At 48.3% G+C, this 18,374-nt stretch overlaps 1 protein-coding gene across 2 annotated transcripts in view; it reads left to right on the top strand.

Annotated features, from left to right (window-relative positions):
* The window catches only part of LOC115403507 (SH3 domain-binding protein 4), a 33,620-nt gene extending 15,718 nt beyond the window's left edge, over positions 1-17,902 (top strand). For both annotated transcript variants that reach the window (XM_030112414.1, XM_030112415.1), the window contains exons 2-5: positions 1,674-1,875; positions 3,287-5,649; positions 15,296-15,484; positions 15,581-17,902. In XM_030112414.1, coding sequence (XP_029968274.1) covers positions 1,752-1,875; positions 3,287-5,649; positions 15,296-15,484; positions 15,581-15,805 — 2,901 coding nt within the window. In that variant the 5' untranslated portion in view covers positions 1,674-1,751 and the 3' untranslated portion in view covers positions 15,806-17,902. The remainder of the gene's footprint in view (positions 1-1,673; positions 1,876-3,286; positions 5,650-15,295; positions 15,485-15,580) is intronic.
* The last annotated feature ends 472 nt before the right edge of the window (positions 17,903-18,374 follow it).

An 18,374-nucleotide genomic window follows, 5' to 3' on the forward strand; every position in this document is an offset into this window, starting at 1 on the left:
TCCGACGCAGGTTGGAGTCGGTTAAGTATCCTCATACGTGAAAGTTTGGTCTTTCTGTTTTAAGGCTTTGTGTTTGACACGGAGCAGAGTTTAGCAGCGCAGCATATCTCCGCAGGAGGAGACATCTCCCTTTTATTGTGAGATTCATCTTTAATGGATTTTCCAGCCTAATTCAGCTCAGACACTTCACTCACTCGTGCATCTGTAACGTCGCTCCCCTGCAGCTTTTATGTTCCAGCTTCAAAATTCATCTCCAGTGTGTTATCATCTTTTAAAGGAGAAGTCCTAAATGTCAGCGGGAAGCTGTAACGAGGAGACTTCTCCATTCTGAAGCCCTTCTTTGTTCATATTTACTGCAGCATCTCTTTGTTCTGTGTAGTTAGTGGTTCGTTAGGAGAAGTGAGAAACACTTCCCGTGTTGGACACGCAGTTCATTTGAACCTGGAACTGAGTGAGAGCTTCTGTTTCTGTTGGTATAGCTTCTAGATGGAAATATGAACATAACCTCAGATTTTCTCTTTCTTCTTTGAATTTCTGAATCCTGTCCATCTGTTCAGACAAAATCCTCCATTTTTGATTTGCTGAAACACACAAATCTGTAAAAACTGCTGCAGAAGTGTAAAAACCCGACATGACTGAGCATAGCCTGTGAGCTTTTCTGCACAGCTGGTCACTGTGGCCTCGACACGTCTCAAACAAGGCCACACTTCAGTTCTGAGGCTATTATTAGCTGTGAATTAATCCATGTTCGGTCCTATTCAAGGGTACTTGAGAGAGAAGTCTTTTCAAAAGGCTGATTTATAGCCTGTAGTAGTTCTGACTAGAAAAATGTCTTTCACCATTTAAATGGCTGAATCATTCCTGCAGAACTGAAACCTCCCAGTAAAATAAACCTTCATCTGCGTACGATAAGATCCTGTTAAAACGATAAAAATGGAAGAAGCTTCGTGTGTCTTTGTGCTCTACCTCCAGTTTCTGCTGCTCCGAGGCGTTTAGCTTCACTGTAATATTCTGGGGAATGTTTTATTGGATAATTTCAGTTTCTTGGTCTGAGCCGTTGTTCTTAAGTCGATGAAAATAGACTGAAAAAGAAAATGTGTGTTTAGAAACCCTCAAACCTCAGTGTGTGGACTTCTTTTCCTGATTCTCATGTTTTTGTAAAGTTCCGACAAGAAATCATCATGAAGCAAATATTTGTTCTTTTGAAATACACATTTTAGAAGTGAATGGAACATAAAAAAGCAGCAAATATTTGGAACAGACTTGAAAACAGCCTCTTTTGAGACCAGGCTGAAGAGCTTTCTGCCTCTTTCATGTCGCAGTACTTCTCCTTTTTAATCGTTTCTTTCCCATTGACTCTGCTCGCATCAGATGTTCATCTTTGTTCATGTGAAGCACTTTTAATACAGAAATTGTCTTTGAAAATAAAGCCTCCGTGCTCAACAAATGTTTTCACCACATGAAGCATTTATTTAAGAAGATAAACAAAGGCTGGATGATCAGCCTCTCACCTTGTCTTTGTTTTTCTGGCTTTGATAACTCTCCAGACGAGGGACTGAGACTTTCATCCGGCTTATACATGTATACATCGCTGCTCAGAGGCTCGTTTAATGTTGATCAAACAGGTTGAAAGGTGTGTTTCATCTTGTGACCTGATATTTCCTGTCTTTCAGAGATGACGGGCGCATGTTGACGGTCTGGTAGCTGAAGACGACGCCGAGCAGCCGGAACCCAGCCAGACGAGCCCCAGCATGGCGGCTCACCGGATCAGAGCCACCACCAACAACAACGCGTCTCTCCCCCGCTGCAAGTCCGAGGGGACGCTCATCGACCTGAGCGAGGGGGTGTCGGAGGCCACGCTCACAGACGTCAAAGGTGAACAGCTCACGCTCTTCTCCATGCATCCGCAGAGCCGATTTGAATTTCTTCTCAGAGGACTGGTTCCTCAAATCGTCGGTTCAGTTCTCTGTGAACGCCAGCTTTGTGTGGACGGACTGCATCAACGCTAACTGCCTGGCAGCTGGGAAGAGGATCCTGGGTGGGCCAGGGACCTTCTGAAGACGGCGTCTCTCAGTTGGTCTCTCAGTTGCTTGATGTCTCCCAGAAGACTTTGATTAGGTTCTTAGAGAGATCTGTAATTTTTTTTTTCAATCAAAATGAGCCCAAACATGAGGAACTATAAGTGTCCTCTAACAGAAGTCTCCTGTACTTCCTGTGTCGGGGTCAGGCACAGGTTACCGTGTGATGTGTCATGGATGTCGCGTACGTCTTATCTACACCTGTGATTTTATTTCCTTTCATCTGTAAGCAGCTTTTTGTAACAGCATTGACGTCTCTGAGGAGGGAATCAAGTGATTTTATCTTATTGTAATTCGAACATGTGATTTACCAAGTCCCAGCTTTGAGTCTGGCCTTGGGGGTCTTCCTATGTGGAGTTTGTTCTTAGAGACTGCAGCTATGAAATTGAACCAGGGGACTGTGTTTTATTTGTTCATGTGTGAAACAGAGCAGAATGTGTTTGTGCAGAAACACGGTGGGCGGACGGTCGTGCTCTGCTCAGTTCAAACATGTGGTGGTGACGGCTCAGAGCTGCCTGTTTCTAAGATACAGTCAAGACGCTGTGATTTAATTACTGGAAGCACGGCAGGAATTTTTCTGAGCTCAGCTGTGTTACATCCGTCGGCCTTTATTTGAATCAATGTGAAATGGATTTGGTCAGAAATTAATACATACTGTAGTGATTTTGAGGTCCGTCTTTATCTGCTAAAACTGCTCTGATCGAATGAACTTCGTCTCCAGTCACAAAGTTCTTCATACTGTTGACCACAAATGATTTTCCTGATCAATAATATCTTTATTGACTGAATGGAAATTTTAATTAGGATCCATTTGAAGCCTTTTAATCGGAATCTTCAGCAACTGCAGGAATCTGAATGTTAGCATTCAGTCCCGACACTGGATTCAGGCTAAACATCTTCCATGGAAGCAGGTCCTGTGAAATGAGGTGTAACTGGCTCAGACTGGACAGAAAAAAAATTTAAACAATGACAAACTGGGCGCAGGGACTATATTGTGGTGCAGCTTGATATGCAGGAGCTTGAGTTGATACGATCTCCTTAAACCCAAAGCAGTTTAACTCAGAAAAATCCAACAAGACTGTGAACCACATCAAGCTACAGGTTTCATTCCATCATGACAAGAATTGTGTTTTCTTTAAAATAATCAAAGATATGATGACGACTCCTCATTGACCACCTGTGCCTGATCGCGTTTCTGTCTTTTGCAGTGCCTTCCCCCAGTGCCTTACGCCTGGATGCGACCGCCTCTTTCGGCACAGCCCGGGAAGTCGTCGCCATCAAGGACTACTGCCCGTCCAGCTTCACCACCCTGAAGTTCTCCAAAGGGGACCGCCTCTACGTTCTGGACTCCTCCGGAGGGGAGTGGTGGTACGCGCACAACAACACCGAAATGGGGTACATCCCCGCTGCCTACGTACAGCCCGTCAACTACAGAGACTCGTCTTTCAGCGACAGCGGGATGATCGACACGGTGGGAGACTGCAACGAGGAGGCGGCCAAAGAAATGGACCTTCTGGGCGAGTGGGCCGGAGTGATTCTGAAACCCACCACCTTCCAAAACGGAAATCCCTTTGCAACAAATCATACCTCGACAAACCCGTTCCTCAGCAGAGGTCCTCAGAGCTCTTTTGACCAGAACACTTCAGAGAAATCAGTCGACCTGCTTCTGTTTGATACAATCACTGAAACGGCGCCCGACTCCACCAGCAGCACTGCCGACGTCAACGGTTTTGGCAGCAGCAGTTTTAACTTGAATCCTCTCAGTCCCGGCGTTGGGGTGGGGCAGACGCTGCGCAGGGACAACCCGTTTTTCAGAAGCAAACGTTCCTACAGTCTGTCTGAGCTCTCCATCTTGCAGGCTCAGTCGGACATGCCTCAGGCTTCCAGTGGTTTCTTTGGAGGCCTTAAAGCGCCGGCGCCAGAACAGTTCCAGAGCAGGGAGGATTTCAGGACTGCGTGGCTTACTCACCGCAAGCTGGCCAGGTCGTGCCACGATCTGGATTCACTGGGCCAGAACCCGGGCTGGGGCCAGACGCAGCCGGTGGAGACCAACATCGTCTGTCGGCTGGACAGCTCAGGAGGCGCTGTGCAGCTTCCAGACACCAACATCAGCATTCACATCCCCGAGGGCCACGTGGCTCCTGGGGACACCCAGCAGATCTCAATCAAAGCGCTGCTCGACCCGCCGCTGGAGCTCAACAATGACCGCTGCACCACCGTCAGCCCCGTGGTGGAGATTAAACTCAGCAACATGGAGACCAAAACCACTGTTACTCTGGAAATGAAAGTGTCTGTAGTGGTGAAGATGGAAAGCAGAGGGACGACCGAAGTCCTGTGTGTCAGGAGTGATTGTAAAGAGGGACCTTACTCTCCCGTTCCTCAGGCGTACATGTATGGAGACACAGTCCAGGTGTGTCTGGATAACCTGGAGCCCTGTATGTATGTGTGTGTGGTGGCTCAGGCCCAGTCCATATCTCCAGACTCCACAGTCTGGGAGCATGTAGTGAAAAAGATCACCTTGGGCGTGTACGGCCCCAAACACATTCACCCGTCCTTCAAGACCGTGGTGGCCATGTTCGGTCACGACTGTGCCCCTAAAACCCTGCTGGTGAGCGAAGTCAGTAAGCAGGTGCAGTGTGCTCCAGCAGTGGCGCTGCAGCTTTGGGGAAAGCATCAGTTTGTGTTGTCCAGACCGCAAGACCTTCGCATGGGAGTTTACTCCAACATGGCCAACTACGAGGTGAAGGCCAGCGAGCAGGCCAGAGTGGTGCGAGGCTTCCAGGTTAAACTCGGCAAAGTCAGCAGACTGGTCTACATCATCGCCTCACGCAACCCCGACGACGTTTCGGATTTTACCTTGAGAATCCAAGTCAAAGACGACCAGGATTGTATTCTGGCTCAGTTCTGTGTCCAGACGCCGACGCCGCCTCCCAAAGCAGGACCGAAGGCGTCGGTGCAGCGGCGATTCCTCAAGAAGAAAGAGGTGGGCAAAATCGTTCTGTCTCCGCTTGCCATCGCCACCAAGTACCCGGTTTTCCAGGACAGAAAGATAAACAACCTGAAGTTTGGAAAATTAATCAAAACGGTCATCCGGCAAACCAAAAATCAGTACTTACTGGAGTACAAGAAAGGAGATTTTGTGGCTCTTCTGAGCGAGGAGAAAATCAAGCTGAAGGGTCAGTTATGGACGAAGGAATGGTACATTGGATATTATCAGGGCAAAATGGGCCTGGTTCATGCTAAAAACGTGCTGGTGGTGGGAAAAGTGAAGCCCATTTACTTCAGTGGGCCCGACCTCACAACCGTATCGCTGCTGGAGCAGATACTGAAGCCCTGCAAGTTCCTCACCTACATCTACGCCTCCGTGAGGACGATACTGATGGAGAACATCGGCAACTGGCGAGCCTTTGCCGACGCCCTCGGATACGTCAACCTCCCCTTGACACACTTCTGCCGTGCCGAGCTGGACAGCGAGCCGGAGCGAGTGGCGTCGGTGCTGGAGAAGCTGAAGGAGGACTGCAACAACGCAGACAGCAAAGACAGGAAGTCTTTCCAGAAGGAGCTCCTGACGGTAAGTTGCGGCGTTGGCATCAACTCTCTGTCGCAGTGACTCAGCGTTTTCTACAGGCCATATATTTTAAAGAAATGCTAATTGTTCCTTCCTGTGTGAACCTCGGCGCCTCACTTGTGGTGCGGGTGTGCTTTGTCGAATGTTAAAGCCATATGTTTCTGTCTCCTCTTCATTTTTTTTTCACTGAATACAATAGTTTCCTGCGATTCTTCTCTTTCTGGGGCGTTAATTTGGAGGCTTTCAGCTGATTTCTGTTGTGCTCCTTCTGCTGGGAGTTCAGTCGATTGCTGCTGCGTAGGCATTGAGTTCTAATCAGGAGCTGAGGAACTCTTTGTCCTCCAGTTAGTGCCTCTTCCTCCAGTTACAGTGGGCAGTGTGAGCACGGCTCTTGTGAATGGCTGTTGTGGTCAGTTTTGAGTAAATAAGTAGAGGTAATAAAAGAGTAAAATGTACTGTATGTACCTTTATTTTTTACAATATACCACAGACAAATTTAAAACAAGTCCAAACTAAAAGTCTTCATGGATAGTGTGTTTGGGTTTTGAGAAGCCAAAATGCTGAGCTGTCTTCACTGTCAGTGTAAAATCCACCTGGTTGTGCATGGAATTGTGAATTTTTTGGTTTGAGTCTCGATAAGTCCCACGACTTTCTCTCTCTGATCTGAACTGATCGAAACACCAAACAACCAGCGTCTTGTGCAGAGCCGGGCAGTTGATTTGAGAAATTGGGGCTACTATTGAGGGCTGAGGAAAGATTTGACTTGAGTTTTGCTGTCTTGAGAAAATGCCATTTTTATATGGTACTTTGCTCCATGTTACTTTTTCTCCAAGTCCCAGTCTGTGTCTGGAAATCATGATTCCATTTTCCTAAATTTCAAGCTGTTTTTTGTCAATTGGGTGCTTTTATAGCCAAGGTGCTAAACACAACACATAATCTAATAATATCCAATAACGTGAAGGATTTGACGGGTTTAGATGTAATAAAGCCAATAATGACAGTAAATTTCATTTGATCCAGGGTTTCCCTGGACCACCTTGAGGGTTGTACAAGCAGAGCTAAAGGCCCACACATGGCCCCCGGGCCTTATAGTGTCCAGGTCTGGTCTCGTGGGGCGGTGCATCAGTAACAGAAGATATTGACTGAAGTTATCGATACCTCTGTGTGTGTCAGGACTATGAGTCCCCGGTCCTGGGGCCGGTGCAGAAACTTTTGGGGTGATGATTTGCAGCGCTGAACATACAGTATGTGACTGGATGGTTGTTTATCGCCTTACGTTCATTACCTCAGCTTTCTTTGCATAATCCTCCCGAGGCTTCAGGAACCTGTTTAGCACCTTGATCTGATGCGCACTTTGGTCCACGCGTGCTTCAAAACATAACATTTTCATTTATTTTACAAGCCCGTGTCTTTTTTTAGAGTCCTACTCTGGCCTTTAACCACCATTTATGTGTTTTCTGTCGGTGCATCATCCAGCTGAGACGTTGTGTCCAGAGGTCATGAACGCAGCTCCAGACCGGACTAACAGCAGCGCAAACACTGTCATTTACACCGGGTTGTAAACACTAGTTAGAAGCACTTATAGCTGGAAAAAAACCGCTGCATGAAAAAGAAGGCAGTGAATGAAAATATGCTGCGCTGCAGTGGGAGTTCAGGCCTGCTGTTATTTTTGTCTGGATTACACTGAAACTGCCGGTTACTGCAGGACAAGCAAAGCAAACAAATGTGAGCTGGAGCAGTTTCTGCTGCGTGCAAACATCGCTGGAAAGTCCATTTCGAAGGCCTCAGAATGAACCCAGCCGCCGTAAAAGCCGTCAGATGGAATCATCCCCTCCTAAAAATGCCGTTTTGTGTGTCTGGGAGGAACCGTCTCAAACAATTTACCCGCGTGGCGTTTGACATGAGCGCAACTCTATTTATAGAGGGAAGACGACCGAATCAAAAGAAGCGAAGAGACGCCTTTGTCGAGGCGTTTGAACCCACACTGCTCTGCTTTTATTGTTCCAGAGGAGGAGGAGCATCAGCGCTCCGGATTCACTCGCTTATTTTATTCTACAACTTCCCAGAGTCCAGTTACATGAAGAAGACACGAAACTTTAATTGCATTTTAGTTTTATCATCAGTGACATCTGGACATGGACAAAGAAATGTTCTGATACTCCAGTAACATAGAGTTAAGTTATTTAACAGAAAATAAATGTAATAAATAATTAATAAATGTTTATTTTAGAAACAGCTGAAGCGGATTCTGCCTTTGGTTGATTTTTAGCCTTATTTCCTGTAACATTGAAGCAATATAGCTTCATGTATTTATGTCATATCACTGCATTCCCATCAAACACAGCTGTTACATGAGTTTTAATCAGTGTTACAGGAAGTTTCCTTCCAGCAGCAGCAGGCATGCAGGGACAGGTCCCAGGCTTCAGGTGGAAACGCTGCTCTCCATCCCGACATTTCCCTTCATGTGTCACCGCCTCCTCCGCTCCTATACTGTAACACAGAAAAAAATTAAATTTCAAGGTTATTTAGACTGTATTTTACCAGTCTGGCCCACTCAAGATTACATAATAATAATGATAATAATACCACAGTTTTTGATTTTCATCAGTTATCATCCATCCGGTTCATGACCACAGGTGAGGATGAAGCTATGGAGAGTTTTTCCTTCCTTCCAGCTCCTCCACCCCAGCAGCCCGGTACAGACTGCATCACCACAACCGTCTGTCTCAATATGTGGACCATCTCATGGTCCGTCCTCCATCAGTCGTGACGAAGACCCTGAGATACTAACCCGGATATTCTAACCCTCCACACTCACCCTGATACACTAAGCCTCATAACCCTAACCCTGATACACTAACCCTGATACACTAACCCTGATACACTAACCCTGGACGCTAGCCCTGCAGGCCCTCATGAGATGATACCAAGAGAACATCTTCTGTAAAAATCAGAGCTCACAAACCATTACTGTCATTCGCTTTTGTTCAGATTTTCTAGATGATTCTAAGAAACATTTATTTTCTGATGTTAATTAAATGGTTTTTCTGGCATTAGTTCATAAGTTTGAGGAAGTTTCTCCTTTCCACTTGCAGACTTTCCGACAGAAAGTTGAATTCTTGCCCTGTTTTGCTCTGGAAGTCTCCTCGGATCACCTGTCTGCATCCCGGTGTGTGTGTGTGTGTGTGTGTGTGTGTGTGTGTGTGTGTGTACAGGGCTGCTTCGTCAGGACGTCTGACTTGTCAGCGGCTGGAGGAATGGCTCCGGTGTGTTTGTTGGTTTCAGGCCTGCAGATGTTTCCTGTCTCATTGTTCAGCAGCTAAACAGAAGCTGCGGTCGGTGGACCTCCAGGCGCCTGCTCGCCGGACCACCTCTTTGTCCTTCCCATAATCCTCCTTGACCCAGACCCCTCTGGCTCAGCCCCCCTGATGTCAGCAGGTGGATTATTTTCCCCGATATTTCCAGTACGTGTGGGGAAGAGTCCCTCCTCCTGCGCCGACCCGTCTGTCTTCTCCAGCGCTTCATTCGGAGCGTCTGTTAATTAGAAACTGTCTGCAGGGTTATCAGCATGTCCTGTTTTATCAGGCTGTTTGAGAAAACATCCAGCGAGGAGTTTCGATGACCTGAGTGGAAGTTTTCCTCCTCCCAGCTGCGATTTCGCTGCTGCTCTGCCAGTATTCTGATTTCAACACTGTTTCAGTCGGAGCTGTTTACATGATGAAGGAATTTCTGGACAAGTCTTTACAGGTCCTCCAGCGTCTGACTTTCAATCTAAATGAAAGTAACTCACCTCCAGAGATCCTGTTTTCCTCTCTTTACCAACCACACCGTTGCTTGTCGGGGTCATCAGTCAGGCTTCGTTTCCAAAGGTCTGTTTACATGACAACAGTGCCGAAGAGTCACTGAAAAAGCAGCTTTTTAAAACAGTCTGACTCCATGGAAAGGGGAAATGTCACTTCTCTGAAACACTCCTAAAGTGTTTTCAGAACCGTGAAACCGACAGGTTTTCCTGGACTCAGAGTCCAGAATATACTGATCCTGGAGTCAGGACTCTGGTACCTTCCTCTATTAGAACCATGAATCCTGAAGGAGGCCCGACACGGTGGGGCAGCGGCCTGCCCTGTCACATCACTTCTTAAAGATCGTGTTTGAATGTTATCCTGAGGCCCTTCACAGTGAAGTCTACATGTTCTCCCTGTGCTTTACGCCTTCTTTCTGGTCTGTGACTGATCGATGGCCTTGCTTCAGTCCTGCTCCTGTAGACCGGAGCAGCTGTAGGCTGCAGGTTAAACGTCTGGGGCGTCACGGGACCACCGATGGGGGGGTCTGGCTGCATCGGAGCTCTAAAGCGAGGACTTTATTCTCACCGCGCTCTGACCCTGCTGAATTATTTGCGGAGAGATGAGTGTGGCAGATAGAGCCTGGGAATAATAACATCCTATTTCTGGAGGACGGCTCTGAATACTGGAGATGTGATTAGCTCGCTGCCTTACCATTTTTGTACACAGATGTCTTTTATTTTTATTCAGCGTGTGCAGCCTCCGCTCCCCCCTCTCTGCTCGCTTCCTGCCCTCCCCTCCTTCATCCTTCAGTGGTTGGGTGTGGTGAGCTGCTGCTTTTGGAATAATTGACTGAACAACAGATCGCTCCCTCCCTGGAGAGCCGGCCCTCTCGGGCAGCCGCTTTTTGAAGATTGAGGAGAGTTTGTGTCCAGGTTCAACCCTTTGCAGCGGCGCTCGCCGATCTCCCACGGATTTGGTTTTGAGGTCGAGGTCAGGAGGCAGTGCCGACGCCAGGAGGGAGCATTTAATGTAAAACCGGGGAAAGGAATGAAGCTGCGAAGCCACAGCACGGCGAGCACGGAGAGGTGGAGGAAGTGAGATGGAAAATGAAGATGAGATAGAAAAATAATAAAAAGGAGATTGAAGTGGAGAGATTGAGTGTCAGGTCCGTTGCTGATGGAAAAACAGAACGACACAAACAAGTCATTCATCACAACCTTCACGATGGGTCTGACAAAGGTTCCCCTCACCCATTTTCTACTAATGTGAAAATGCTGGTACTGTGTGTGTGTGTGTTTGTGTGTGTGTGTGTGTGTGTGTGTGTGTGTGTGGCCTGGTATTCCTGCCTCTGTGGGGCCTGTCAGCTGGGATCATGCTACATGTGGGGTCCAGCCTACCTGGAGGAGCCACACAGACTCACAGTTACTTCAGGGTTGGGCTGGATTACTGCTGCTGGGATCTGGGCTGGGAGGAAGTCAGTGTGTCAAAGTGAACGGCTCACCGAGGCTTCAGGGCTGAGGGTGAGCTACGAGGATGACTCTAATGACTGTGGGCCAGCTCTCACGACCCACCTCTCTTTCCGGTGATGCACCGATCCAGATTCCCCAGTTTCTAACCGGAGCTGCGACTTTGAGCATCATCCGGTACCGATCCGATACTCGGGTTGTATATCTTTACACGGAGAGAAGAACCGTTTTACTACCACCACCCCATGACATTACAAACTGCCGTCGGGGTCGTCGGAGTGTCCAGTGTGAAAAACTTCCTCTCAGCAGATTCTGTCCTTCGCTCCACAACAGAAGACGTCGTCACAACAGATTTCAGGGGAAAGGAACAACTTAGGTACAAGATTCATTTTATGATACCTGATCCATATTTTGATGATATCGGGCCGATATTTGATCTGAGTCGTGACAGATAAGGTGAAGAAAAGGATGCAGGATGCCAGAGGAAACAGCTTCAAGACTTCTAGGATCCGACCGACCCTGTAGAACCTCAACACCTGACAGCAGTGACAGTCAGCAGGGGAAAAACAGGCATTCTTTCTTCAGTCTGTGTCTTTCGCCTTTTCCAGTGACTGCATTTCAAACTGCAAAGTCTGGACTGAGGGACGGGCAAAAACACAGCTCAACACTCTCTGGGTTCAGGGTGGAAATTAGCCAGGAAATGCATTCTGTCAGCGGGAAGTCCCTGCACAGATCCTGTGTGTGTGTGTGTGTGTGTGTGTGTGTGTGTGTGTGTGTGTGTGTGTGTGTGTGTGTGTGTGTGTGCGTGTGTGTGTGTGTGCGCCATATTTTGGTCCGTTAAGCTTTTAGGGGATTGGATTACATCAATGAGAAGGAAGCACAAAGACGTCGCTGCAGATGTTTAAGAAGTCCAGTTAGAACCCGGTTCACCCTGTGAAGGCCCCCACAGTCTGCATGTTTTGTTTTCAGGGTTGATATATATTGTTTCAGAGACCAGGTCACAATCCGGTCAGGTTTAGATTGGGGATTAGAAGGTAATCCGGTTGAAGCTTGGAGTCCAGTGACTGGACGGTGTGTGGTGGAGACTGAGAGGAAATGAAGACCGCCGCCGGTCCAGACCGCCGGGGACTCGGTGGACAGTGACGTCCGCTCAGCGGGAGCCGCGTGACGACGACGGACTGAAACATCAGGATCCAGGCACTTCGTCTGGAGTTCAGGTTTCAGTCATCAGGTGAGATTTCAGTCTGGACCCAGAGGAAGTCAGAGCTTCGGGTCTGTCTGAGGACAAAACGTCAACGTGAGCAGAGCTTCAGACATGGATTCATCCAACGGCGCACTTCCTGCAGCCTTTTTTATTCTGCACCAATGCACTGAACAGCCTGTATTTTGAAAATGCAGGAAGTGTGGTGAAGGAAGAGCAGTGTGGAGGTCCAGCGTTGGCTGTCCTGCTTTGCTCAGGACATTTGATGGAATTTTTCTGGAAAAATACGTTCTATAACTTCAGACACACAAATAGTTTACACCATTTTTATGACGGATGAACCGATTCCTCTTTATTAAAGAACGAAGTCAGTCAGACTTTAGCATGTAGCATGTAGCATGTAGCACAGCTCTGGGTAAAATCTTCCTGGATCCAGTGAGGACTGAAGTGGCGGCTTCACTCGTTTCCAGTCTGCAGGAATTTTCTCCTGGTTTTGACAGCAGATGATTTATGAAGGGGGGGGGGGGGGGGCACAGCTTATTGCTGAGCTGCTGAAACAAACTGTGACATTTAACTAACACACACACACACATAGACAGACACACACTCTCCCTCTGACCAGCTGACATTTTGGAAAGCGCAGCGCGGCGTCTGGTTCCCCCGCTGAGACTCGGAGCTTCGCCGCGTCTCGCAGAAGCCGTTGAAACGGCGGTAATGACGGCGCGGCCGGCTCCGTCTGCTGCAGCGCAATTATTAGTTTAAAAATCAGACTGGGAGACTCGCCCGGCACGGCGCGCTGCGATAAATACTTTACAAGATGCCATCAAAGATTTACAGCAGCCAGAATCTTTCCGACCGCCGAGGCGTGCCAGGAAGGGACCGGAGTCTCCGCTCACACGAGGAAGTAAACCCCGTGACTCCAGCCAGCGCCGTCCGCCGTCTCCAACCGGCTTCACTGCTGTGATATGATCAGGAGTTCCCAACCGGTCGTCCTGAAGGCCTCCGATCAGCTTCAGGCTGCCTGGAGGGATGTCCTGATCAAACTTCATGACAGTACTCAACCGATCCAACACGTACTCTGCTATGTTGTGAAAATATTAAAGTTGCTCCTAAGTTTCATTGGAAGAAGCCTCGCTAGTATTGTAAACGTCACTTGTAGATTGAAAATTCTTCTCAAAATGATGAAAAAAATCTGTTTTTACTTCATTCAGTTACAACAAAAAACATCCCAGTTCTACTCTGAAGAAGAGAACGATCCGCCTAGAAACTGGTACAAACTGCTTCACCTGAATCGTGTCGACAAATTAAAGTTCCTCAACATGAATCCAACTTAAAGGTGAAACCGTTCAACTGAAATAAAAAGTGTAATAAACTACAACATGAGTAGGATTCAGGAGGTCCTGATTCCACATGAGAAGTTGTCCGTGAGCCTCTTCTTTAGCGAATGTTTAGCTTCAACACGTCTGATCAGATGCGTTGTGTTGAACATCCTGAGACTGACTGTCAAACATTCCAGCTGGGTGCCGAACTTTTTTCGTCGACACGCTCGCCGCCGCTAACAGGCCAGGGACGGGGCTCAGTGGGCGGGGCTCCATATCCCAGCTGGTGTCTGATTTGGTGAAGCAGTGAAGGCGCCGGACGCAGGAGTGGACACACCAGTGGTCATAATGTTATGGCTGATCAGCTGTTCCCTCAGCTTCCAGAAGGTAGTATTAAAGTTTGAAAGTTGGGTCAGACAGGAAGTGCTGTCCTTTATCGCAGCAGGGACTTCCTGCCGGAGGAAACAGGTGTGGGTTTTCTTCATGAGACGTGGCGTTCTGGCAGCTCCGCTATCTGGTCCTCCGGTCTGAATCTGGGCGTCGGGGGCTGCTGGAGCACGGCATCCGCATTCTTCACCCCCCCTCGTATCCTGCCGTTCCACACATTCCTGCTCCTGCGAGCTGAGGCCCGGTCACCTCCACCCCGCCGGCTCAGCGCACGTTAGCAAGTTAGCAAGTTAGCAAGTTAGCACTTCAGCAGCAGCTCCTGCAGAGACAGTTACTGTTTCACTAAACTCCAGTTCACTGAAGGGGTTATTAACCCTGAACTCGCTCAGTCCTCCAGGCAGCAACATGACAGACGTCTGGTATCTTCTCTTGATCCAGAGTAGCTGTTGGAATTGTTAGCATGAGTAAATAGCAGTTAGCTTCATTTACTAAGGGTCAGTTTACTGAACAACATCACTTTCTTTTAAGAAGAGTGAGCGTCCAGATGATGGAGCATCTTCCTCCCACTAACTTGTGTAAATGAATCTGCTCTTTGATGAAAATGTTTTTTCATCTTTTTCATTTTTTTAAACCGACGACTTCATGAGGAAAATTAAATGAATCCACTTTTCTGCAACACTGCACCTTTAAAGAGAAACACCTCAGTGTGTGTGTGTGTGTGTGTGTGTGTGTGTGTGTGTGTGTGTGTGTGTGTGTGAACCCTTGAGAGCGCAGGCCGTCGGTTTTTCAAACGAGGCTCCCTGAGACTCCTTGGCAGCTCTCAGTTCCCACAATCAGCCCTGGCGGAGCAGAATGGAGGCAGACAGGGAGGCAGCAGGGGCTGATGGGAGGAGCCGGGCGCCCATCCAGACCAGTTAGACCCAAACATCGAGACGCCCTGGCAGCGGAGACGTGGAGCTGCTCTTCAGATGGAGCTGGACTGTCAGTGAGGAGACGTTAGAGGCAGCAGGGAGAGCAGGACCACAGGATGAAGCTCTTTCAGGAAAATCCGGAGGAACCGTTGATAAAACACTCGGTGTTGCTCCTAACGACTCCTCTCTACCAGAAATCTTTGGCCTGTTGGGCTCCTGGTTCAGGATTCAGCTGCAGGAGACCAGTCTGGATGTTTTTGGTAGACTGAAACAGTTTGACTGGTAATTCTGATCAGTAAACTGCGTGTTTCATGATTTGCTGAAATGAGGCACTTCTGCTTTTTGGAGGAAGGAATGAAGGAATTATTTCTGAATATCAGCGAAGCCGCTCCTGTCGAGTCTTTTTCCTGCTTCCAGTCGGCTGTGAAGCAGCTCCGACTTCTGGCTCCAGCACAAAACATCTGAAAAATGCACAAAGCTGAGATTTGCAGGATTGAGGAGGCAGGCGGTGGAAACCGAGGCGGGACTCTCCTCAGCCTCCATGTGAGCCGCTGACAGGCCTCCTCTGGTCTCTTTCCCTCAGGCTCTGCTGAAGATGGACTGTCAGGGCCTGGTGGCCCGGCTGGTCATGGACTTCGTGCTCCTCACCACGGCCGTGGAGGTGGCCGGGCGCTGGAGGGAGCTCGCCGAGCGGCTGGTCAAAGTGTCCCGGCAGCAGATGGACGCCTACGAGGCGCCGCACCGCGACAAGAACGGGGTCGTGGACAGCGAGGTTCGTTCTCGACTCACACGGGCTTCGGTTAAATGTGACATAAATGCCCCTGTAAACAGTCTCAGTGTGTGTGTGTGTGTGTGTGTGTGTGTGCAGGCCATGTGGAAGCCTGCGTACGACTTCCTGGTGACGTGGGCGGCCCAGATCGGGGACAGCTACCGGGACGTGATCCAGGAGCTGCACATGGGCCTGGACAAGATGAAGAGTCCCATCACCAAGCGCTGGAAGCACCTGACGGGGACGCTCATCCTGGTCAACTGCCTGGACGCCCTGCGGGGCTCCGCCTTCAGCGCCGCCGCTCAGGACGACTACGCCATCTGAACAGATGTCGTACTTGTCCGTCTTCTTCTCAAACGTCTCTTCCCCAGAAGCGTCTCCTCCCAACTGCCCCAAAGATCTGCCCCCGAAGCAGCCCTTCACACTCTTCCTCCCCAAGCATCTGCCCCCAAACCCCTCTCCCCAGCCGCCCCCCTCAGGTGTCCCCGCCCAGCCGTCCCCCAGCCGTCCCCCTGCCGTCCCCCTGCAGCGTGCCCAGTATTCACAGAGACTCTTTCTTAGCTCACAGTCTGTATTTTTGTACTCTTTCTTACGGCTCAGCCTTTTCCTCAGAGCAACACTTTAAAGCGTTTGGTTACGAACTGTGGATTTAATCCTCACAAAGACACTTTTCTAAAACACGGCAGATATTTTATCCTGGTTATCGTAGCCTCGTGTGTCAAATCTATTTATTTATAAAGCTGAGAGGAGCGTTTTCACGTCTTCTCCTTCGCTGTCGTCCTTCAGATATTTTCAGGTCAGTCTGTTTTTTAAGATTTCAGACTGAAGGAAACAGAACTTGTTGATCTTTAACACCAACAGTTAATCCCACACTTGCTGGAGGAGTTTTTATTCATGAACAGATTCAGGAATTTAATTTCAATCTGCTGTTTTTCTCACTTTTGGACCATCATGAAATGAGGATTTTAGTTGATAACCAGAAAAAAAATGTAATTTGGAATTATGATGAACATTTTTTCTATTTTATGTTATATTCTTATGTTCTATTCTTTTTAATTTCGACTTTATGAGCAACTGTTGGCAAAATTCCATCAAATTTCCTGCTGATGAAGTTAATCTGGATTTTATTTCACACATGAACAGTTTGATCCGTTTGTCTCGAAGCTGGGGATTCCTGGCAGGAAGATGTTGCTTCCTCCTGGAGTTTCCAGGCAGGAAACAAGGAAGCTCATCCAGTCGTCTTTACAAATTATGACAGCATATTAAACTTGGAACTTCTCACCCAAAACTACGACAGAGCTACATGTACGAGTCGTTAAGGCGATTCAGAAAACCCTAAAGTGCCACCGACGTCCTGGAATCCAGGAGGCGGGGCTTATAGATGATCGATGATATGATACAGATGATTTTTGAGTTTCAGCCTTTAAAAATGATCAAATCTGGAATCCAGAGTTTCTGGAGGTGTGGATTTCATAAATTTACACCTCGACCATTTCTCAAGCCGCTGTGAACTCCCAGTTCCCAGTCAACGGAGCTTTGAGAACTGTTGGTCTAAAACTGCAAACAGCAACCAAGTGAAAGCTTTTGGAACTACCTGTGAAAACTAGGAATTCCCAGTTTGAGAGACAACTGGAACGCTCCGGTTAATGAGTGTGACGATGTGGTCAGTGCCGCTTCTGAAAGGTTTCTACAGGAAGTGAGTCAAGTCACTTCCAGCTGAGTTTGTTTGGTTTACGGTTCTTTGTGGCGACTTTCAGGCCCCGTTTACACGACGACGTTTCACAACTTTCGTATTTACTCAGCAATGCTTTGGAAATGATGTCCGTCTCCACGGAAACGTTAGCGCGCACACACACACACACACACACACACACACACACACACACACACACACAGGCTGCAGAGAACAATACACTTTGAACATGGACAATGGGAGAACACCGACATTCATACGGACACAACACCACGTTGGATTGTTTTACGGTGACTGTCAACTCGAAAAGAAAGTGTTTCAGAAAAGTTGCATTTCCGCCGTTTCCACGGAGACAAGTCAGCGCATTTTCAAACACTTGCACCTTGGTTCTCACAAGGCTGTGCTTTCAGAGACTCAGAGCACCGACGTCTCATGAACGGACTCACGGAACGCTACGGAACGTTGTGTAAACGGGGTTTCAGTCGTCCCTCCACCTCTCACACTGTCACGTCTCATTTATCCACTTTTTCTTCAGTTCTTCTTCTCTGTTTAGCCAAAGTTTGCCAAAAGGAGGCGATCTCTCCACAGCTGACCGTAATGAAACCACTGCTGTTCCGACACTGTCCGTCGAAGCTTCTGCTCGGCTGTTTGACTCTCAGAGCCTTTCTGATGGTCGCTGCGTACTTTTTGTGGAAAAGTAAATAAATTGTAAATATTTGTACACACTGGATGTGAGAGTCGGCCTGCTGTCGCCTGCACAAACACAAACACTGGCTGAGCACAGCGTCACGGCCGGGTGGGCGTTTCTTATCGGAGGCCGGCATGTTTCGTGTGCGATATCAGAGCTTCGATTGTGGCGCAACAAAAAAGAAAAACTGGGGCTGCATATCTGTGTGTGTGTGTGTGTGGGGGGGGGGGGAGACTGATCCGAGTCCAGCTCGTGGATACAGACACCAAGGTCAGAGGAAATGAAGAAGATTAGAGAAAGAGACGGATCCTGGAGGGCGGATTAGTCTCGATGACCTCCAGGACTTCGTCCACTTATCTGCTCGCTCCGTCTCTCGTCTGCCGGGTTTGAAGGGTTCGACTCACACGGCCGGTAACACGAACTGACGGACACGTTTCACAGCTCAGATGGAAACGTCACCTTTAGATTAGCGGTCAGGGAATCAGTCGCCAGTCTGAAAACAGCGAAGAATC

The sequence above is a fragment of the Salarias fasciatus genome, chromosome 16 (assembly GCF_902148845.1).
Source record: "Salarias fasciatus chromosome 16, fSalaFa1.1, whole genome shotgun sequence".
NCBI lineage: Eukaryota > Metazoa > Chordata > Actinopteri > Blenniiformes > Blenniidae > Salarias > Salarias fasciatus.